We start from the raw sequence: 21806 nt of genomic DNA on the forward strand, positions 1-21806 counted from the left end.
AAGTTAGAATCCCGAAAATTTGTAAGAAAGATTTGTGACTACCAGGAAGTTTGAGGCAAGGTTGAAGGGTAATAGCAGAGACTATGAAATCAAATGAGATTATAAAATGTCTTTGCATCTGTGAGTATATCTGTCATTAAAAGTTGACTTAGATAATATATCTAAGAAATGTTTATCATTTAACTTTTGTGTTCATTTTTTTATTATGCAGTTGTGACTTTATATGCCACACTTGGCAAAGAAGCTGTAGTTCACGGGTTAAATGAATCTGAGGCTACCTATCTGATTACTAGTGTTGAACTTCTGGAGAGTAAACTTAAGGTAAGTATGAAATTTTCTTTTAATTCATGGCAGTGTTTGACAGCATAGGAGAATATTCAAGAATTGAGTTTATTGCATACCCATATTTAATAACTGGCTTTTCTTTCTGCTCAACAGACTGCATTGTTAGATATTAACTGTGTTAAACGTATCATTTACGTGGATAATAAGACGATCAATAAGGCAGAATACCCTGAAGGATTTGAGATTCACAGCATGCAATCAGTAGAAGAGTTGGGATCCAAGCCAGAAAACTGTAAGTAAAGCAGTTAAAACAAATGCATTAATCTCTTCAAGGCTTGTTATTCCAGTAGGTTAGGAAAAGCAGTAATGCAAGTGAAAGCTGTAAAGTTCTCTGATTTGAAACAAGTTTTGTATAACTCAATAAGAAAACTTTGAAAATGTTTAAAAACTCTCAAGACCATATACGATTCAGATTTTTCTCTCCCTTTCTCCTCAAGAAGGTAACCACTGTTTGAAATGTTACTAAATGGCTGAGGCTATGGCAGTTGCTCCCAAACTTTTCTTTTTTCAAAGAAACCCGCTGTAACCTTCCAGTCTGGACTCACGTAAGGCAAAGATCTCAGGCCTTCCATTCAGTAAACTGTTTTTTTTTTTAATGCTTAATGCTGCTGATTTTCATCACGTCTCAGAGGATGCAGAGCTGTTTGCCAAAACCGTACTTGGCTTATTCTACCACTGATACGGTAGCTGCTATTTCATTTGAAACAAGTTAAGTGTGTCTTATATCAAAATGTCAGTTGGTCATCAGGACAGAGGGTTGAGCAAATGAAGTACTCCATTGAAATATTTTTCTTTCTCCTGTTTAATGAGAAGATCACAATACTCTACTAGATGAGTAATCCGAGTCTTTTATCATAGGCATAAGTATGCCTGCCCTTTGCTCTGGGGAGAGATATTATCTTTATTGTACTGGACAGTGAACATGCCTGCTCCTTGCTCTGGAGGGAGACACTTTCTCTGTCTTCCAAGGCTGTTCACTGTGCAGTCATCCTTGCAAAGACAGCCTGGAACAGTCAGTGCCTCTGCTCGCAAGATGTACAGAAACTCAAGAGACCCGTGGAGAATTATCTCTCAACACCAGGTTGACCCTGCAAGATCGCGGTAAACTTGACTGGGAAGTCCTGATTGGTAGGGATTTGTTGGCACAAAACTGGGGGGGGGGGTATTGGTCCTCATAATTTTGTGTGAGCCAGAGCATGATAGACCACAGGTCCCACCTAGTCCGCTCATCTCTACAGTTAATAAGACACATATGTTTGGGGTGATCCTTTACCTGAGTAGACAGTTGTTATGATGATGACAAGAAGTGAAGTGTCACATTGTGTGCTTAGCCTGAGAAGACCTTAACATATCTACTGCTGCCGCTTCCATCAGTCATCAGAAGGATGCAGTCCCTATTTGCTTGATTTATAAACTATGACAGTAGATCCCTTTAAGGAGCACTAACATTACCCCATTTAAGTATAGCTTTATCTTTGGTTATCTCAGTACGAAATCATACTGTTTAAAATGGTTATTTTAACTTGTATATATAAATGTGATTCATTTTATAAACTGATTTGTAAAAAAGTTTATTTGGTAGAGCAGTTTTAGGTTCACAGCAAAACTGAGGGGAAGGTACACACGTGCACAGCGTCCCCCATTATCAGCATCCCAGAGTAGTATGTTTGTTACAATTGATGACCTTACATTGACATCATTATCACCCCAAATCCATAGTTTACATTAGGGATCCCTCTGGGTGTTACACATCCTACGGGTTTGGACAAATGTATACTGACATGTATTATCATTATAGTATCATACAGAGTATAAACTCATTTGTTAGCATCCAACAACCGTATTAAACTTTTATTTATTTAATTGCGATCATATACCTGGGGATTCTTCGTTATTTTGGTGTATTCTAGAAAGGAAAGGAGATGACTAGGTTAGCACAATACACTGTCTTGAAAGTGGAAGCCCCAGTGTGCTGTTTAAAACTTAGCATGTTAGAATCTTAGAGTTGATGTCGCCTTAAAGATCAAATCAAAAACAACAACAACAGCAACAACAAAGGAACACAAGGAAACTTAGGGAAGTGATGGACACGCCTGTTGCCCTGATTGTGGTGATTGTATCACGGATGTTTGTATATGGTCAGTCATCAAATTGTACACATTAATATATTCAGTTCTTTATATTATCAATTATACCTCAATAAAGCTATTAAAAAACTATATGAACAGTTTAGATACACGTTATCTCTTGTGAGCAGCACTGTTGTCCATCCAACCTAGGTTAGATAGATTAAGAGCTGGAAGCAAATTCATGTCATGTTAAAATTTAAAATATTGACATATATATATATATATATATACACACACACACAGTGTTTGTTTAGAGTGTGCATGTAGGCAGTTAATAAATGGGGAATTGAAATTTCACTCAACTTTTTGTTTAGTTAGTATCGTGGAATGACAAAAAAAGTTATGTCTTATAATAGCAGTTCTCTTTATTAATAAGATACTTTCAAGGAACATTTACAGTTTCTCTAAATCTTTTTCCCTGTGTGTGACTATTCTAATTATATTTATTGAAATGTAATTTGTTGCCTGTTTCATCTAAAAATTTTAAGCTTCTATGTTATGTCTTTTTAACTGCGTTGTTCCAGTAATTCATTTTCATTGTATTTTACAAATGCACCCATCCATAAATTATTAGGGGAAAACAGGGTCCTCACAGCAGATAGTTTGAGAAGCACAACTCTAGCAGACAGGTTAACAAGCTCCAGCCTGCATCTGTTTCTCTAAATGAAGTTGGATTGGAACACAGTCACATCCATTTGTTTAACAACTGCCTATGGTTCCTTTCAGCTACAGCAACAAAGTTGGGTAGTTTGGGCACAGACCATATGACCCTCCAAGCCTAAAATATTTACTGTCTGGTCCTTTGCAAAGAAATCCTGCAGATTCCTGCTCAAGGTGGCTGACTGTATTCTGTTGGGAAGACCTCTCTATTTCCCTCCCCCAGTCATTCAATCAGTAGAGATGGCACTGGGGCTCAGGACCCTTAAGATGATTAAACGTTCCTACCTGCAGACAGAGGGCAAGAAGAAATGACGTTTAGAAACTGTTTAGATATTACCTTTGGTAGGAAATGAAGGGCTTGTAAACCCCTTTAAACTGTCTCTTTTTCTTAGTTTCCAAAAATTCCTGTCTGATTTTGATTAAAAAGAATCAAAGTATGGTATGCCCCGATAGGGGAAAAAGCACTAATTCTGGGAGATGCAAAAGAATCCCCAATCCAGACACATACCAAGTATTCTAACTACAGGAGTGAGTGAGCGTGTGTGTGTGTGTGTGTGTGTGTGTGTGTAGCAGAGAGAAAGGATCTCCTGCTATAATTTTAATCTCACTGCACTTTCAATACTTTTAAACAATGATTTCCTGTATAGATTTCAAGAAGCAACAATCAAAACAGTAGACATTATCGTTTGGGTGTGATATCCTTTGGAGTTTACTTGCTACTTGGAATCTAATAAAAATATGTTAAACGTATAATGGTTCTCTAATTCAATATCCATGGTTCAATTATTTTAAAATAAAATTATTTTTCTAAAAACTTGAAAAAAATCAAGTCCAGTGGTTTTCAATCAGGAGTGTGTACGAGTGTCACCTGTGGAGGCTTTGATCCATTTCAGACATATAGAATCAGAATTTTCAGAACTAGGGTCCAGAGATAGTATTTTATTTAAGTTCCACAGGTGATTCTCATGCCCACCAGTGGTTAAGAACCATAATCTCGTCCAACTGTCTCATTTTAGAGATGAGAAAACGGAGGCTTGAGGAGCTCACACAAAATACTCTATCTTCCTGATTGTCCGAATCTTAGATATCTTTCCACAACAAGGCCCTGTAAACAGCACTGTGGAGAGGTATGAACAGACAGGGATTAGGTTAAACATCCAGAAGATGGGCCAGATTGAGTTTGAAATTCTCATTGCAGGTAACCAGAATTTGAGAACCATTTTCGTGGTGATTAACAGTAGAGAGTGTTTGTTTTAAATAGTTTACCATTACGCCAAAATCTGAAAGTCTTACCTTTGCTTAGCAATTTGACTTGGAAACTAGAGAAAATTTGCTGCTTTGTCATTTATTTAGCAAGCGTTCCTCCAAATAGACCAACTCCTTCGGACTTGGCTATCGTCATGTACACCAGTGGTTCTACTGGCCGACCTAAGGGAGTGATGATGCATCATAGCAATTTGATAGCTGGAATGACAGGCCAGTGTGAGAGAATTCCTGGACTGGGGTAAGAGAGAATTACTCAGCTTTCTTCTTAGAAATCAGAGCTCATGTTTGGCATTCTCTAGTCTGTATTAAAACGATAAGGTCATTGATGTTTCTAATCGTGTCTTTGTAAGAATGGCTAAAATGTTTCTCTTACTTTGTTTTAGACCAAAGGACACATATATTGGCTACCTGCCTTTGGCTCATGTACTAGAATTGACAGCAGAGATATCTTGTTTTACCTATGGTTGTAGGATTGGATATTCTTCTCCACTTACTCTCTCTGACCAGGTGACAAGCTTTTCAGTATATTGGCATGATCGTATTAAGTTACAGTGTTTGGCTGAGAATAGATTACTAAAACATGAGATATTTTAATTCAGCTAAAACTTTCTCCTTGGTTTCAAAAGTATGCAGCTGTAGTAAATAACGAGGATTTGTTAGCATTGCTTTATTTTACATATTTTAAAAGCATTTTGAGACAAATAATTACTTCCGTTGTCTTCAGTATTCTATCAGCCAAAATGTTATCAAATTAGTATTTCTGTGTGATGTTAGTTGATGTTCATAGTGGCGACTTTGAGATGTGGCTTTGCCTTTTGGCTAATCAGAGAAAGTTAAAATGATCTTCAGGCTTGTTTCAGTGCTTTATCTACCTTAGTTGAAGTTTTTTTGCTTTTTGTTTTTGTTTTTGTTTGAAAATGGATGGGCTGTGCTATGTGTGATATGTTATTAATAAAAATGCTCAGTTTACCAAAATATCCCATTTTCTTTTATCCTGGATCAGAGTTTCTCCTCTAAGAAAGGCTGAAATGTGCTAGAAGAAATAATCTACATCATAAAGCACTTACGCACTCATACCTCAGACTTGTAGGTTACGTTAGTTGGAACAGGTAACTCACAGAGCAGTAGAGATAATATTCCATGTGTAAATGTCTGTCTTTGCCCTAAATGTAGGGCCAGACACTATCAAACTCTTAGAGGAAAACATAGGCAGAACAGTCTATGACATAAATCACAGCAAGATCCTTTTTGACCCACCTCCTAGAGACATGGAAATAAAAACAAAAATAAACAAATGGGACCTAATGAAACTTCAAAGCTTTTGCACAGCAAAGGAAGCCATAAACGAGACCAAAAGACAACCCTCAGCATGGGAGAAAATATTTGCAGATGAAGCAACTGACAAAGGATTAATCTCCAAAATTTACAAGCAGCTCATGCAGCTCAATATCAAAAAAACAAACAACCCAATCCAAAAATGGGCAGAAGACCTAAATAGACATTTCTCCAAAGAAGATACACACGTTGCTAACAAACACGTGAAAGAATGCTCAGCATCATTAATCATTAGAGAAATGTAAATCAAAACTACAATGAGATATCATCTCACACCAGTCAGAATGGCCATTATCAAAAAATCTAGAAACAACAAATGCTGGAGAGGGTGTGGAGAAAAGGGAACCCTCTTGCACTGTTGGTGGGAATGTAAATTGATACAGCCACTATGGAGAACAGTGTGGAGTTTCCTTAAAAAACTAAAAATAGAACTACCATACGACCCAGCACTCCCACTACTGGGCATATACCCTGAGAAAACCATAGTTCAAAAAGAGTCATGTACCACAATATTCATTGCAGCTCTATTTATAATAGCCAGGACATGGAAGCAACCTAAGTGTCCATCGACAGATGAATGGATAAAGAAGATGTGGTACATATATACAATGGAATATTACTCAGCCATAAAAAGAAACGAAATTGAGTTATTTGTAGCGAGGTGGATGGACCTAGAGTCTGTCATACAGTGATGTCAGAAGGAGAAAAACAAATACCGTATGCTAACACATATACATGGAATCTAAAAAAAAAAAAAAAAAAGGCCACGAAGAACCTAGGGGCAAGATGGGAATAAAGACGCAGACCTACTAGAGAATGGACTTGAGGATATGGGGAGGGGTAAGGGTAAGCTGGGACAAAGTGAGAGAGTGGCATGGACACATATACACTACCCAATGTAAAATAGATAGCTAGTGGGAAGTAGCCGCATAGCACAGGGAGATCAGCTCGGTGCTTTGTGACCACCTAGAGGGGTGGGATCGGGAGGGTGGGAGGCAGATGCAAGAGGGAGGAGATATGGGGATATATATATATATGTACAACTGATTCACTTTGTTATACAGCAGAAACTAACACACCATTGTAAAGCAATTATACTCCAATAAAGATGTTAAAAAAATGTCTGTGTTTGCTCTTGTTAATACTTGAATTATAACCTTTTCTGCTGAAAGTTTCTTTCCTTGATCCTATTTACTTTTTCTTTACTCTAGTCCAGCAAAATTAAAAAGGGAAGCAAAGGAGACTGTACTGTACTGAAGCCTTCACTCATGGCAGCTGTCCCGGTGAGTACAGAATGTATGTTATTCACTGCCTGCACTTGGACTTGTAAAACAGTAACACTCTTAGGTATTTTTCTACATTTTAAAATAATTTTACTTTGGGGAAATTGTGGCCAAACGTGTCCCTTAAAATCTTAGCTAAGCACTGGGAAAAGATGAAATGGCAAACTTCTGAAGAGTGTGCCTGTTAGGGTTTGCCAGTTCTTGAAAATTAAGTGATGAAACTGACCTAGCTCAAATTACCTAGTCTGAGAATTGGTCATAATATTTTAAAGGTAGAATACACTCTAAAGATCATTTTGTTTAATGACTTCATTCAAAAGTGAGGCAACCTAGGCCATCCTAGAGAACTGGGGCAGTGTACCCAGGGTTGCAGAGCTGATTCATGGCAGAGCTGATTCTAGAATCCAAGCCTCCTGACCCTTATGGTGGCTAAGAAAGAGTAAGGAAACTGTCATTTGAGAGAACTCCCAGAGAAAAAAGTTGAATTCTAGATATTCAAAATCCTTATGTGAAATACTGCCATTTATAAAAATAAGACATTACATTTTATAGCCTTATAATGATAAATTATGAGATATTTAACACAGTGTTTCTAACTTGTGTAATCAAATATATTCTAGCGCTTTAGGCTTCCGAAACTCCAGTGGGAGTATCACCGCTGCTTGTATCATGATCAGACTTTACATCTTATCCCAGTATCTTTCAAAGAATTGTTTTGTCACACGGAAAGCCTGCGATTACACAATGAAGTGTTCAGTTTTTTCTAAGAATTACAGATGGAAGATAATTTTTTTTAGCTTCTAATTACGAAATTACCAAATAACGAAAGAATTAGAACAGATCAGTGTAGCCTTTGCTTTTTTATTTACAGGTGCCGTAGAATTCAGCAAGTTTACAAACTAAAAGGAGAGGCTTCTGATTAAAAGCATAATACAGTGGTAATAATAGGTCCCATAGTACTTAAGTATGTTCTAGACACTGTGCTAAAGCGCTTTAGATGGAGCATCTCACTTAATCCCCCCTAAGACTCTGCTAGGTGGGTCCTGTTATCCCCATTTTATAAAGAAAAAAAAAAACTTGCCAAAGGTCCCAGAGCCCATAGGTGGTCATTAAAGCTTGAACTCTTAGCAGTCTGATCGCAGAGACTTCTTAACCACTATGGCTGTCTATTTAGGATTGTGTTTTGTTTTGGGAAACGATATGTTGGATTTATTACCCAGGAGTTCTTAGGAAACAGTATCAGAGAACATAATTAGGGAGCCGTGAGGGCCGAGGAGTCTAGGAAGTAATGTCTGAATTTAGGCCTGAAAGATAAACAGGAGTTAGCTGATATGCTATGTATCCTTTAATTACCCATTGTTCATTCTTCTTTACTTTGTGTCTTGGGAGGCTAAGTTCTGTGGATGAATTACCAGGAGGACTTGCTTGCCTTCTGATTTCTGGTAGGGCTTAGCCACTTGTTGGCGCTCATGAAAGTTCAGAGGGCAGGGAGAGAAGTCTGCATACGTACTGCCTTTGCCTCTCCCTGCTGGGCTGCGATTTGTGGCACTTGTTGCCAGGTGCTCATTGGACAGTCTCTTTCCTGTTGGCTCTAACCAGGTCTTTCCCATGGTTACCATCCTCTACCAGGGTCCAGTAATACTTCTCTCCTCTTATTTCTTCAGACCTAGGGATAGTAGATGGCCTCCTGTGTTGCTAGTCCATTGATGCTTCGCCAAACCTTATTGGCTCCCTTAGCTCCTCCCACTCGTCTGTAAATAGGCCTTTAAAAAATCTTATTATTGACGATTGTTTTTGATAGATTCTATCTTCTGAGTTTGTTTCTTTCCTGAGTCAGAATAAAAGATCCATTTAGTATTGTAATGGTCACATATTCACAGTGTGAGAATTCAGAGTAAATCGCTGCTGATAAGCAGTGACTCCACCGAACGTCATGTAATGTTAGGTTGAGGTAAAGGGTGACTGAATGTGCTAACAATAAACCCTGCCAACTTGTTGCAACTATGTTGTGTTCCTTACTCATTAAGCCCTTTCTGTGCCTGTGATTGGCATATAGTGTTGGAAGGAGCGCTGGAAGTGGTTCTCACACATCTGTCTCACTCCCATATGCTCTCTGCCACCCAACATACTTTCTTTAAAAAAATGACATACACATGATTTATTGGTAGGGTACACATGGTACAATTTATTTATTTCCTTTCGGGGTGATTTTTAAAATTGAAGTATAGTTGATGTATAATGTTATATTAGTTTCAGGTGTACTACATGATTTGACATTTGCATAACATACACTTTTTTTTTAACATCTTTATTGGAGTATAATTGCTTCACAATGTTGTGTTAGTTTCTCCTGTATAACAAAGTGAATCAGCTATACATATATCTCCATATCCCCTCCCTCTTGCATCTCCCTCCCACGCTCCCTATCCCACCCCTCTAGGTGGTCACAAAGCACCGAGCTGATCTCCCTGTGCTATGTGGCTGCTTCCCACTAGCTATCTATTTTACATTTGGTAGTGTATATATGTCCATGCCACTCTCTCACTTTGTCCCAGCCTACCCTTCTCCCTCCCCATGTTCTCAAGTCCATTCTCTATGTCTGCGTCTTTATTCCTGTCCTGCCCCTAGGTTCTTCACAGCCATTTTTTTTTGTTTTAGATTCCACTTATATGTGTTAGCATACGGTATTTGTTTTTCTCTTTCTGACTTGCTTCACTCCATATGACAGACTCTAGGTCCATCCACCTCGCTACAAATAACTCAATTTCGTTTCTTTTTATGGCTGAGTAATATTCCATTGTATATATGTACCAAATCTTCTTTATCCATTCATCTGTCGATGGACACTTAGGTTGCTTCTGTCCTGGTTACTGTAAATAGAGCTGCAGTGAACACTGTGGTACATGGCTCTTTTTGAATTATGGTTTTCTCAGGGTATATGCCCAATAGTGGGATTGCTGGGTCGTATGGTAGTTCTATTTTTAAAGGAACCTCCGTACTGTTCTCCATAGTGGCTGTATCAATTTACATTCCCACCAGCAGTGCAAGAGGGTTCCCTTTCTCCAGACCCTCTCCAGCATTGATCGTTTGTAGATTTTTTGATGGTGGTCATTCTGACCAATGTGAGGTGATACCCCATTGTAGTTTTGATTTGCATTTCTCTAATGGTTACTGATGTTGAGCATCCTTTCATGTGTTTGTTGGCAATCTGTATATCTTCTCTGGAGAAATATCTATTTAGGTCTTCTGCCCATTTTTGGATTGGGTGGTTTGATTTTTTGGTATTGAGCTGCATGAGCTGCTTATATATTTTGGAGATTAATCCTTTGTCAGTTGCTTCATTTGCAAATATTTTCTCCCATTCTGAGGGTTGTCTTTTGGTCTCGTTTATGGTTTCTTTTGCTGTGCAAAAGCTTTTAAGTTTCATTAGGTCCCATCTGTTTATTTTTGTTTTTATTTCCATTTGTCTAGGAGGTGGGTCAAAAAGGATCTTGCTGTGATTTATGTCATAGAGTGTTCTGCCTATGTTTTCCTCTAAGAGTTTTATAGCATCTGGCCTTACATTTAGGTCTTGAATCCATTTTGAGTTTATTTTTGTGTATGGTGTTAGGGAGTGTTCTAATTTCATTCTTTTACATGTACCTGTCCAGTTTTCCCAGCACCACTTATTAAAGAGGCTGTATTTTCTCCATTGTATAGTCTTGCCTCCTATATCAAAAATAAGGTGACCATACGTGCATGGGTTTATCTCTGGGCTTTCTATCTGTTCCATTGATCTATATTTTTGTTTTTGTGCCAGTACCATACTGTCTTGATTACTGTAGCCTTGTAGTATAGCCTGAAGTCTGGGAGCCTGATTCCTCCAGCTCTGTTTTTCTTTCTCAAGATTGCTTTGGGTATTCAGGGTCTTTTGTGTTTCCATACAAATTGTGAAATTTTTTTGTTCTAGTTCTGTGAAAAATGCCATTGGTAGTTTGATAGGAATTGCATTCAATCTGTAGATTGCTTTGGGTGGTATAGTCATTTTCACAATGTTGATTCTTCCAATCCAAGAATATGGTATATCTCTCCATCTGTTTCTGTCATCTTTAATTTCTTTCATCAGTGTCTTATAGTTTTCTGCATACAGGTCTTTTGTCTCCTTAGGGAGGTTTATTCCTAGGTATTTTATTCTTTTTGTTGCAGTGGTAAATGGGAGTGTTTCCTTAATTTTTCTTTCAGATTTTTCATCCTTCGTGTATAGGAATGCAAGAGATTTCTGTGCATTAATTTTGTATCCTGCTACTTTACCAAATTCGTTGATTAGCTCTAGTAGTTTTCTGGTAGCTTCCTTAGGATTCTCTATGTATAGTATCATGTCATCTGCAAACAGTGACAGCTTTACTTCTTCTTTTCTGATTTGGATTCCTTTTATTTCTTTTTCTTCTCTGATTACTGTGGCTAAAAATTCCAAAACTATGTTGAATAATAGTGGTGAGAGTGGACAACCTTGTCTTGTTCCTGATCATAGAGGAAATGGTTTCAGGTTTTCACCATTGAGAAGGATGTTGGCTGTGGGTTTGTGATATGTGGCCTTTATTATGTTGAGGAAAGTTCCCTCTATGCCTACTTTCTGGAGGGTTTTTATCATAAATGGGTGTTGAATTTTGTCGAAAGCTTTCTCTGCATCTATTGAGTTGATCATATGGTTTTTCTTCTTCAATTTGTTAATATGGTGCATCACATTGATTGATTTGTGTATATTGAATGAAGAATCCTTGCATTCCTGGGATAAACCCCTCGTGATCAGGTGTATGATCCTTTTAATGTGCTGTTGGATTCTGTTTGCTAGTATTTTGTTGAGGAGTTTTGCATCTATGTTCATCAGTGATATTGGCCTGTAGGTTTCTTTCTTTGTGACATCCTTGTCTGGTTTCCATACACTTTTTAAAGCAGGATAGTTATAGGATGTTGAAGTCCTTTTAGGGAACTTCTGGGATTTCTCAGTCACAGATATAAACAAAGATTTCAGTTATCCAGCAGTGATACCTTTTGTGGAAATGTAGAAAACAACACTGTACCATGCACCACCCCCCGCAGCTTTATTGACATATAATTGACACGTAGCATTGTGTCAGTTTAAGGTGTACAGTGTGATGATTTGATATACATGTATATTGTGGAATGATTACCACAGTAATGTTAATCAACACATTTATCACCTCTCATAGTTACTCTTTGTGTGTTTATGATGAGAACAGTTAAGATCTATTGTTTTACCAACTTTCAGGTATATAATACAGTCTTGTTAAGTGTAGTCACCATGCTGTACATTAGATCTCTAGACTTATTCACCTGGAAGTTTGTACCCTTTGACCAACATCTCCCCATTTCCCCCGCCCCCTAGACCTGGCCAACCACCAATTTACTCTCTCTTGCTATGAATTCATCTTTTTTAGGTTTCGCATGTAAGTGAGATCATGTAGTATTTGTCTTTTTCTGTCTGACTTATTTCACTTAGCATAATGCAAGGGCTGGTTCTGCTGTCCTCATTTGTGAATGACTCTGTTCTAATATTGAAAGAGCCATCCACAGAGTTATTCATGGTAGCACAACTGAATTTACATTAATTGCTATTTTAAATATTTAAAACTAGGTATTTATAAATAGGTGTGTTTTATGCAATAACTCTTGTTAATTTGTGCTAAGTAATGCCAAGAAAACATCATTTAGTGATAGTTGGGGCTTTTATTGGTTTGTTTGGTGTTTTCTGTTTTGCATGTATTAGCTTGGGAGTCAGTATATCCCAAACCTAGTCCTACGTCTAATTTTCCAAGGAGCTGTGAACAAGAATCCTATTTGTTGTTGTTGTTGTTGTTATCTTAGCTTCTATTAAAATGGAATAGAAATGCCTAAATTATAGGGACATAAGAATTTTAAGAAACTGTAAAACTCTCTGCCAGGCTGTAAGAGTCACAAGGTAGTAATAAGAAAAACATCAGGATTAGATTCAACATAGTTGGATGTTTTAGTGCTATTTGAGAGTAAGTGAATATATTTGAAGAAAAGAATTTAAAAAAAAATTATCTTTATGTGATAGGTGAATGAACTATTTATTCTCCAGTCAATTTTTTAAAACTTTTAGATAAACTCAGTGTGTAGAACTGAAGAAACCCCTGTACTTGTCCTTAGTGTTTTTGAAATAGGGAACAAGTTAGTGAAATTAATCCTACAATATAATAAATATTTCCATTCTACTAAAGACTTTTACCTAAGATATTGTAAATAAGGTGTTTTCGACTAAGACTGTCTCAGTGTTGGTGTAGTTCTTTTCAGATTATTTAATATGTTGCTTGCCTTTTAGGAAATCATGGATAGAATTTATAAGAATGTTATGAGCAAAGTCCAAGAGATGAATTATATCCAGAAAACTCTGTTCAAGATAGGGTATGATTACAAATTGGAACAGATCAAAAAGGGATATGATGCACCGCTTTGCAATCTGTAAGTATATCTCATAGACTCTGTAGTTTGAGTCTTTAAATCTTTTTGTGTTTTTACATCGGGAAGATGAGTAAGTAAATGACAAGTTAATTTAGTTTGAGCATCACCACCACGATCATAACGTTGAATTTCTCTTTTATTCACTTCTAAGCCTCATTGCTTATATAGCAAGCAGAGGACCTTGAACTCTGATCGTGGCAAATTAACAAATTTTAATAATTGAGTAGATATTTAAGAGCTAATTATAATATTTGGTCTCACGAAGAAAAACTAGAGTAGACTTTTGTGTCAAGACAATTGAGTTTAAAAAATGCCATTTCTAACTCAAAAAAGTGATTTTCAAGATTTATTTGGCGTGAAGGTTTCTGATTTATTGTATTCATAAAATAGCATATTAAGTGTATGAATATAACGGTTATTTTAAATGTGGTGCTGGGGAGTTGAGATGGGGAAACATTTTTCGTTGGAAAGGAAATAAGATGGATGACTAAATGTTCCAAAGGTAACTTTACATTTTTTCCTTTGACATCATCCTTTTCTTTCATTTACTGTGTGTCAAAGTAGCTTCCTGACACCATACCTTTTTCTTTTTGCCTTTTTAAGAGTTTTTCTGGCATTTTTTTCAGTGTGTTACTAGTTGTTGCTTTGTTCACCTCTCATTATCACAATGATCCTGAAATATAGGTGTTCAACCAAAGTTGAGAAATCTTTTCCAGAGCCTATAAATTAGTGTGTCACCAAGAATAATCTGTGCATATATTAAAATCATTTATCACCCCTTTTATCAAGGATACTATTTAAAAAGGTGAAGGCTCTGCTAGGAGGGAATGTCCGTATGATGCTGTCTGGTGGAGCACCCCTGTCTCCGCAGACACAACGATTCATGAATGTCTGCTTCTGCTGCCCGGTTGGTCAGGGTTATGGACTGACAGAATCGTGTGGTGCTGGCACAGTTACTGAAGGTAAGCATTTTTAATGTGGCAAATAATTATGTTAATTTCTACCGGTAAGGCCAATTTGCATTGCCTTTGGGAACCATGGTAACTTTATACCTCTTAAGTAATAATCAGATTCAATGAAAATCTACATATTTTAGTTTTAGAAACTTGTAGTTGAGTCATGTGTACCCTTTATTTTTAAGCCTCGTAAATACTTATGACACATTGTCAGTCCTGAAAGTTCTGTCACCCTGGTCTTGTAATCTTCTTTCTCTAAATGATCACTTCCTCGGAGAACTGCACTCTTGGAATAAGGTATCCGTTTTGTGTTTTGTTTGCTTTCTGTTGTTTTCAACAGCCTATAGCAGGGTTTCTCAACTTCAGCACTGCTGAAATTTTGAACCAGATAATTCTCTATTGTTGGGAGCTCTCCTGCACATTGTAGGATGTTTAGCCACTAGATAGCTGCCAGATAATATGACAGTGAATTATATCTTTAGATGTTACCAAATATCCCTTAAGGGGCAAATCACCCTAGGTTGTGAAACAATGCGGTATAGTAATCGTTTTACTATCTCACTTTCACTTTAAACTTATGTCCAAAGTCAGTGCCATTATCCAAAACCATCTTTCCATTGCCAGATTGTTTGACAGTGTTACTACCATCCTTAAAATCATTCAGGGCATTAGCTTTGAAGTCATCTGATTGTTTATTTTTAATATCTTTAACTTTCACCAGATCTTCCCACTTTTTCATTGGATTGCTCCCTCCACTGCCTACCACCTTTGGCATCTAACCTTTTATTACTTCACACTGCCCTGTGGTAACAGCCTTTCAGCTGCTGTGTCTGCCTCTATTATATTACCTCTGATTCATCCTCTATTCTTCTGTTAGACACATCCACCTCAAACACTACTTCATACCTGGTGAACGTAGCTTTCAAGATGTCTCTAACCTGGCACCATTGTAGCTCTTCATCATTATTTGCCACCTGTGTACACACCAGGATTCTTGTTTCCAAATAAGCCAATCTTCTTACTCTCTCTTGTATTTTCGGTTCCCTTCTCTTGCAATGCCCTTTTTGCTATCTGGTCACAGCCATCCTCTCATGTGCAACTCTTCAGTTAAGTGTTCCCCAGACATTTCATCTTACATTGATCTTTCTAGTCTCCAAGGTGCTACTGTTCTCACCATCAGTACCATGCAGTTTAGTATTTAAAAGTGCTCTAATTATTTCACGTGCTTTTCTCTCCAGGTAGTTTGTTTGTAAGCTCATTGAGGGCAGGGTCTCCTTAACTTTAATGTGTTTTCCTCACAATGTTTAATATAATGCTGGGTACATAATAGGTTGTCCATAAATACTTGATTACTGCGAGCAATAATCACAAACTACAAAAGGATAATATCATCATCATCATCACGTTGGATAATAGCTGCTAACATTTATCGAACACTTTGTTTTTTGCCAAGAAGTGTTAAGCACTGTCTACGAATCATCTCATTTAACCCTCACAGCATATCCCTATATGAAATGGGTTCTGTTATTATCCCCTTTTATATAGATGAGGAAATGGAGGTTTAGAGAAGTTAAGTAACTTGTCCAATTTATACATCCAATCAGTGAGTTGTAGAGGAGGACTTCCAATCAAAATCTGTCTTACCAGAATCCTCCGTAGATAATGGTGGAGCCAGCTCTCCTCCCTTAACAGATTTTTATACTTAATTATCTGAAATGTAGCCATGAGAAGCCAAAATGGTGTACCAACATTGAAATCAATTACACTGTTAAAATGAAGCTGAAGGGACTTCCCTGGCGGTCCAGTGGGTAAGACTCCATGCTTCCACCGCAGGGGGCACGGGTTCGATCCCTGGTCGGGGAACTAAGATCCCGCACATTGTGCGGTGTGGCCAAAAATAAATAAGTTTTAAAAAATGAAGCTGAATTATTGAAAAATGGTCATGCTTTGCATTCCTCTCGCTATGGCCTCTTCTTTTGTCATCTTTCAGAATCTGGCTCCAACTTTAATATTCCTGTAATCACATTAGTGGGAGTCTGAAATGTGTTACACTAATTAATATCTTTGTTGCCCTTTCCCTTATAGTTACTGACTATACTACTGGCAGAGTTGGAGCCCCTCTTATTTGCTGTGAAATTAAGCTAAAAGACTGGCAGGAAGGTAAGCATTTTATGACAAGCTCTAGTGTTTCTAGATATGCTAAAAACTACCGCGAGCCTCTGGACTTCCATTTTTAAAAAGCATTAGGTTGTCTGCGGTAGCAAGCGAGTCTTTGCTGTTGCTTGTTCCCTGTGCTTTCTTTTTCTTCAGTAACACTGTTAGGTTCCCAAGAGGAAAGGGAAATCTCTAGAATCTAGGCATGATGATTCTGAACTTGGGAATACTCGATGGTAAAGAGGAAAACATTCTTAGTGGGGCATTCCCTGGATTTGGAGAAGGATGTATATCCTATCTTTTGAAGCTAGATCTTGCTAGTGAGTAGGTTTGGGCTGGGAAATGAAACCCCATATTTTCAGGGGATAGAGTGACTAATCACACACACACATACCCTCCAACTTCTTAGAGCTTGACCCCAGCAAACATTTTTTTTAAAGAGAGTTAACTTTTATTAAATATCTTATAGGTTCCAGGCAAAGGACTAGACACTTGATGTGAATTATTTCATTAACTTCATCAGCTGTTTGTAGTGAGATAGGCATATACAAATAAACCCATAGACTGACAAACAAGTAAATTAAGAATTACTTAAAAAAAAAAAAAAAGAATTACTTAACACACAGCACATTCAATGGCCAAGGAAATTGAAATTCAGAGACATTAATTGCACAGCTAGTAAGTGGCAGACCATGAATCACACCTAGAACTGTTTGACACTAAAACTGATGCACTTTCTACCATACTTTGCTGTCTCCTAAGTCACATCCCTGGTTTGGCTCAATCAAACTTTTGGTAAACAGTGAATCACCATATGGTTTTGCAGTGGAGAACAAGCTCTTGGCAAGATCTTATATCAGAAAAGATACCAAGGAGAGAATTATTTTGAAGACATTTTCCTGGACCTGACTCCTGGTACATCCTGAAGTTTAGTAAGGCAAAAACAGTTCCACTGGATTACTCGAGGCAAATGGGAACCTTGTGGAGGAAAATAAAAAGAATGGATTGGGTCTGAACAAGGAGTAAGAACATCTAAAACTTAATCCAGGTTTTGCGTTTAATTCACCAGTGCACCTTAAACTCACTTATTTGCTATTCCAAACAACTAAGTGAAAGGAGGAAGTTAACAAACAGCATTATGTAAACAATATTAAGTAATTTTTTACTGGCTTTTCAAAAACTACCTTCTTTACTCCCTGTCTTATCTATATGGCCTTATAACCTCACAGAGGATGTAGCAATGGGGACAGATTTTCACAGAACCTGGCATATAGAAGAGTGGTTCCTACTCTTTCACATGCATGAGAACCATCTAGAAAGCTGATAAAACACAGATTCCTGGACCCTACGTCCAGAAAGACTCATTCAGTAGATCTGAGGAGACCTGATAATTTGTATTTCTTTTTTTGTTTTTGCTTGGTCACTGTGCATGTTATTCAGTTCACATACAGACAGCAAGATCCATGTATTGCTTAGAATAGAACCATTTAACCTTCAAGTATTTTGGAATTTTCCAGCTTTTTTTTTTTTTGCACACACACACACTGTATTTTATTTTTACACGAGATAAATACACTGACACCAAGCATTGTAAATGGATGACCACAACAAAAGCAACAACGATTGCAATTACCGAACACGAAACACACTCATACTACGTCATAATATTGACATTCAGTCCAGTAATCCTCCACTGTAACAGCTCCTTTACTTTGCAGTGAAAATTGATTTGTATATTTTTTGCCTCTGAGTCCTTGTGGGACTTTTTTTTATTCAAAAAGAAAGTCACAAAAATTATAATCATCCTCATCAGTTCACTCAGTACCATGTAATTAATTTCTTTTTCATCTTGATCTTTTGTTAGCACTTTTATGAATTCATCAGTTTTCCACTAGAGTTCTGAAAATGCTTATTCATTCAGTTCAGCAGTATAGTCAGTTACCAGAAACCTGTACCTGTCAGAGTCTTTTCCATGAATTCCTTGAAGATGAAACCCTTTTATAGGAACATTTTTGCAAAAGCATCAGAGTACACCCAGAACTGTCTGTAAATGACAAAAGACTTAAAAATGACCACGGTTAAAGATTTGATGAAAGTTCATAATAATGCAATTGACAAGGAAATTTAGTTATTTCTGAGATATACATTTTAAAGTAATAACTAGAATTATGACTTATAACATTATACCAGAACATAGAAGATTTTTAGAAATTTCATGTAATGTCTGAAACATTTATATTAACATATTTCCATACAAATAACCCAAAGAAAGTTTAGAATTAGTTGTTGTTTTTGTTTGTTTTTTTATACTACAGGTTCTTATTAGTCATCAGTTTTATACACATCAGTGTATACATGTCAATCCCAATTGCCCCCAGGAAACATTTTTATAGTTGATAATCAATTGTCCAGCTATTTGTATAGTTTAATTTTTATAAGTAACTGCAGAAGGCGAGCCACTTAGAGGAAACCTGTGCTTCACAGACACTGGTGATAATCTGCAAAAGTAAAGCAGTCTTCCTATGATGAAATTGTGAAAAATATTAAACATATTCATTAACTGCAAAATAATTAATAGCCTAGCCATGCCAGATAAAGGAAGAGTAATTAAAAAGCTTAAGATTTGCTTTTATTTTTTTAAATTTATTTATTTATTCATTTTTGGCTGCTTTGGGTCTTTGTTGCTGCGCACGGGCTTTCTCTAGTTGGAACGAGCGGGGGCAACCCTTCATTGAGATGCGCGGGCGTCTCACTGTGGTGGCTTCTCTTGTTGCGAAGCACAGACTCTAGGCGCAAGGGCTTCAGTAGTTGTGGCACGCGGGCTCAGTAGTTGTGGCTCGCAGGCTCCAGAGTGCAGGCTCCGTAGCTGTGGTGCACGGGTTTAGTTGCTCTGCAGCATGTGGGATCGTCCCAGACCAGGGATCAAACCTGTCACCCCTGCGTCGGTAGGGTGGATTCTTAACCACTGAGCCACCAGGGAAGTCCCTCTTTAATTTTTCAATTTGGTATATTTGACATACAACATTCTGTAAATTTAAGGTGTACAACATGTTAATTTGATACATTTACATGTTGTAATATGATCGTAATATGATTGTAAAATGATCTCTATTACATTACATAATTTCCTTTTTAGTGGGTGGGATAGTTAAGTTTTAGTCTCTAAACAAGTCTGATGAATATAGTACAATATTGTTGTCTGTAAAGAGCCATAGACTGAACCTTTAAAGGACCAGTTACCTTGTAGGACACATCCCTTAGGTTGTGTGAACCCAAGAAAATGAATGCGCTTTGTCTGACATAAATTTGAAGTTTCAAAAAGTGTTTCTCCTATGTGACTTTTATTGTGTGCATTACTGTGGTGCTCTATGAGCAAACAACCGTTCCTTTTTAAATACCACACTGGAAGGCCAAATTTATTCCCAAGCGTTTTACATCTTGGGAATAAGTCCTCCTTTCTCCCATGGTAATGCCCTTCCAATTTTAGAATGAAAATCTTAAAAAATATAGGGAGTGTGTGTCTACGTATACTGGGCATCAGCATCAATATTGCTTTACTAAATGGGTTATTTATTAAGCAGTGGAATCAGAGAAACAAGGTATATTGTAAAACTTGGTAAGGAGAATTCTGCCTTTAATTTTTATTTTTCTAATTTTTCTGGTACTGGGCTTTAATGTCAGTTTTGGAGAGTGGGTCCATATTGGGAGTTTTCCTTGCTGTGAAAGAACCTTTGCTTTATATAATGAGTTTAATGTTTTATGTACAATGGGTTTTGTCATACTGAAATATTGAATAGCTTTAAATTTATAACTACCTATGCTCTTTGATTAAAACCTTAGAATATATCTGAAACACATTTGATATCAACATATGAATAATTTACTTCTAAAAACTTGAAGTGTTACCCTTCTTGGGGGTGATTTTATCTTAACAGAACTCTATGAACCCTAAGCTTTAATGATGTTCTAAGTGTGAAATTTTATGATCCTGGGAAATATTAACTAATATGCTCCCGTAAAGTGAAGTAAAATTTGATCAGCAGAAAAATAGTAGCAAAGGATCTTTAAGAATTAATACAAGTAAATTTGTTTTAGAACAATAACTAATTTGTTTTTGACTTCCAGGTGGTTATACAGTTCACGACAAACCAAACCCCAGAGGTGAAATTGTAATCGGTGGACAGAATATCTCCATGGGATATTTTAAAAATGAAGAGAAAACAGCTGAGGATTACTCTGTGGACGAAAATGGCCAAAGGTGGTTCTGCACTGGTGATATTGGAGAATTCCATCCCGATGGGTGTTTACAGATTATCGGTCAGTGTATTCTCTTTTTGTGCTTTTCTTCAGTTTTTGCAACTTCCACATACATGAAAGGTAATATTGGTCAGGTCATTAATAGGGTTGATGATTCCATTGGTTTAAACTTCAGAAAAGTTATTTAACTTTGGTCTGTGCTTCTCCATCTGTGAAATAGGGATGACAGTACTGACCTGGTAGGGGTTTTGTTAGGATTAAATGAGTTGTTACATGTAAAATGTTTAGAGCAGGGCAGTGCCTGCACCTTACTAAGTGGTAGCAGAAGCAGCATTGGGGTAGGGAGGGTGGGCAGGAAAATAGCAGTTGGCAGTGAGAAAACAAAAATTGCTCAGAAGGGGTTTTCTTCGTTTGTTTCTTTGTTTTGTTTTCTTTTGGTCAACTGTTGATACATTTGGTTCCGTATAACCATCTCCTGTAACATACCCTATTCTAGGCCTTCCTCACCATTTACCTCCCCACCCAAGAAGCATTGTGGACATGTTATTTTCCCTAGTGGCCATTTATAGGACTCTAACTAGCCTGGACTCTTAGAAAATTATAATATCAGTCCTCAACATTAATCGGTTCTTCTGAGAATGTCAGTTGGCTTGGCACTGCCCTTATTGAGCCTACTGAAATAGACTAAGTTCAGAGCTACTCCAGAATAGCCCTTACACTATTCATTTTAATCAGGCAAAAGTTAAAAATTTGACTAGCCGATAAGGACCACTCTGTTGGGTCCCATTCAGATCCTTTTCAAGCCATAAAATTTCTCCAGTCATTATCTCTAGTGGTCCGTTTAAGTCTGTCTCTGGACCCATATGTGACCTGAATATAGTTAGAGATTTCCTGGGAAAATTGGTTCTTCGCCTAGAAGTTTGATCTGCCAGGGAAAT

The 21806-nt window shown here is 37.3% G+C and overlaps 1 protein-coding gene across 5 annotated transcripts in view; it reads left to right on the plus strand.

The window, feature by feature from the left end:
* The window catches only part of ACSL4 (acyl-CoA synthetase long chain family member 4), a 76260-nt gene that overhangs the window by 42060 nt on the left and 12394 nt on the right, over window positions 1-21806 (plus strand). For all 5 annotated transcript variants that reach the window (XM_030835764.3, XM_070044701.1, XM_070044700.1 and 2 more), the window contains 9 exons: window positions 212-321; window positions 439-577; window positions 4488-4638; window positions 4784-4907; window positions 6947-7018; window positions 13362-13501; window positions 14291-14463; window positions 16543-16617; window positions 20737-20928. In XM_030835764.3, the coding sequence (XP_030691624.1) occupies window positions 212-321; window positions 439-577; window positions 4488-4638; window positions 4784-4907; window positions 6947-7018; window positions 13362-13501; window positions 14291-14463; window positions 16543-16617; window positions 20737-20928 (1176 nt within the window). The remainder of the gene's footprint in view (window positions 1-211; window positions 322-438; window positions 578-4487; window positions 4639-4783; window positions 4908-6946; window positions 7019-13361; window positions 13502-14290; window positions 14464-16542; window positions 16618-20736; window positions 20929-21806) is intronic.

Source organism: Globicephala melas, chromosome X (genome assembly GCF_963455315.2).
Source record: "Globicephala melas chromosome X, mGloMel1.2, whole genome shotgun sequence".
NCBI lineage: Eukaryota > Metazoa > Chordata > Mammalia > Artiodactyla > Delphinidae > Globicephala > Globicephala melas.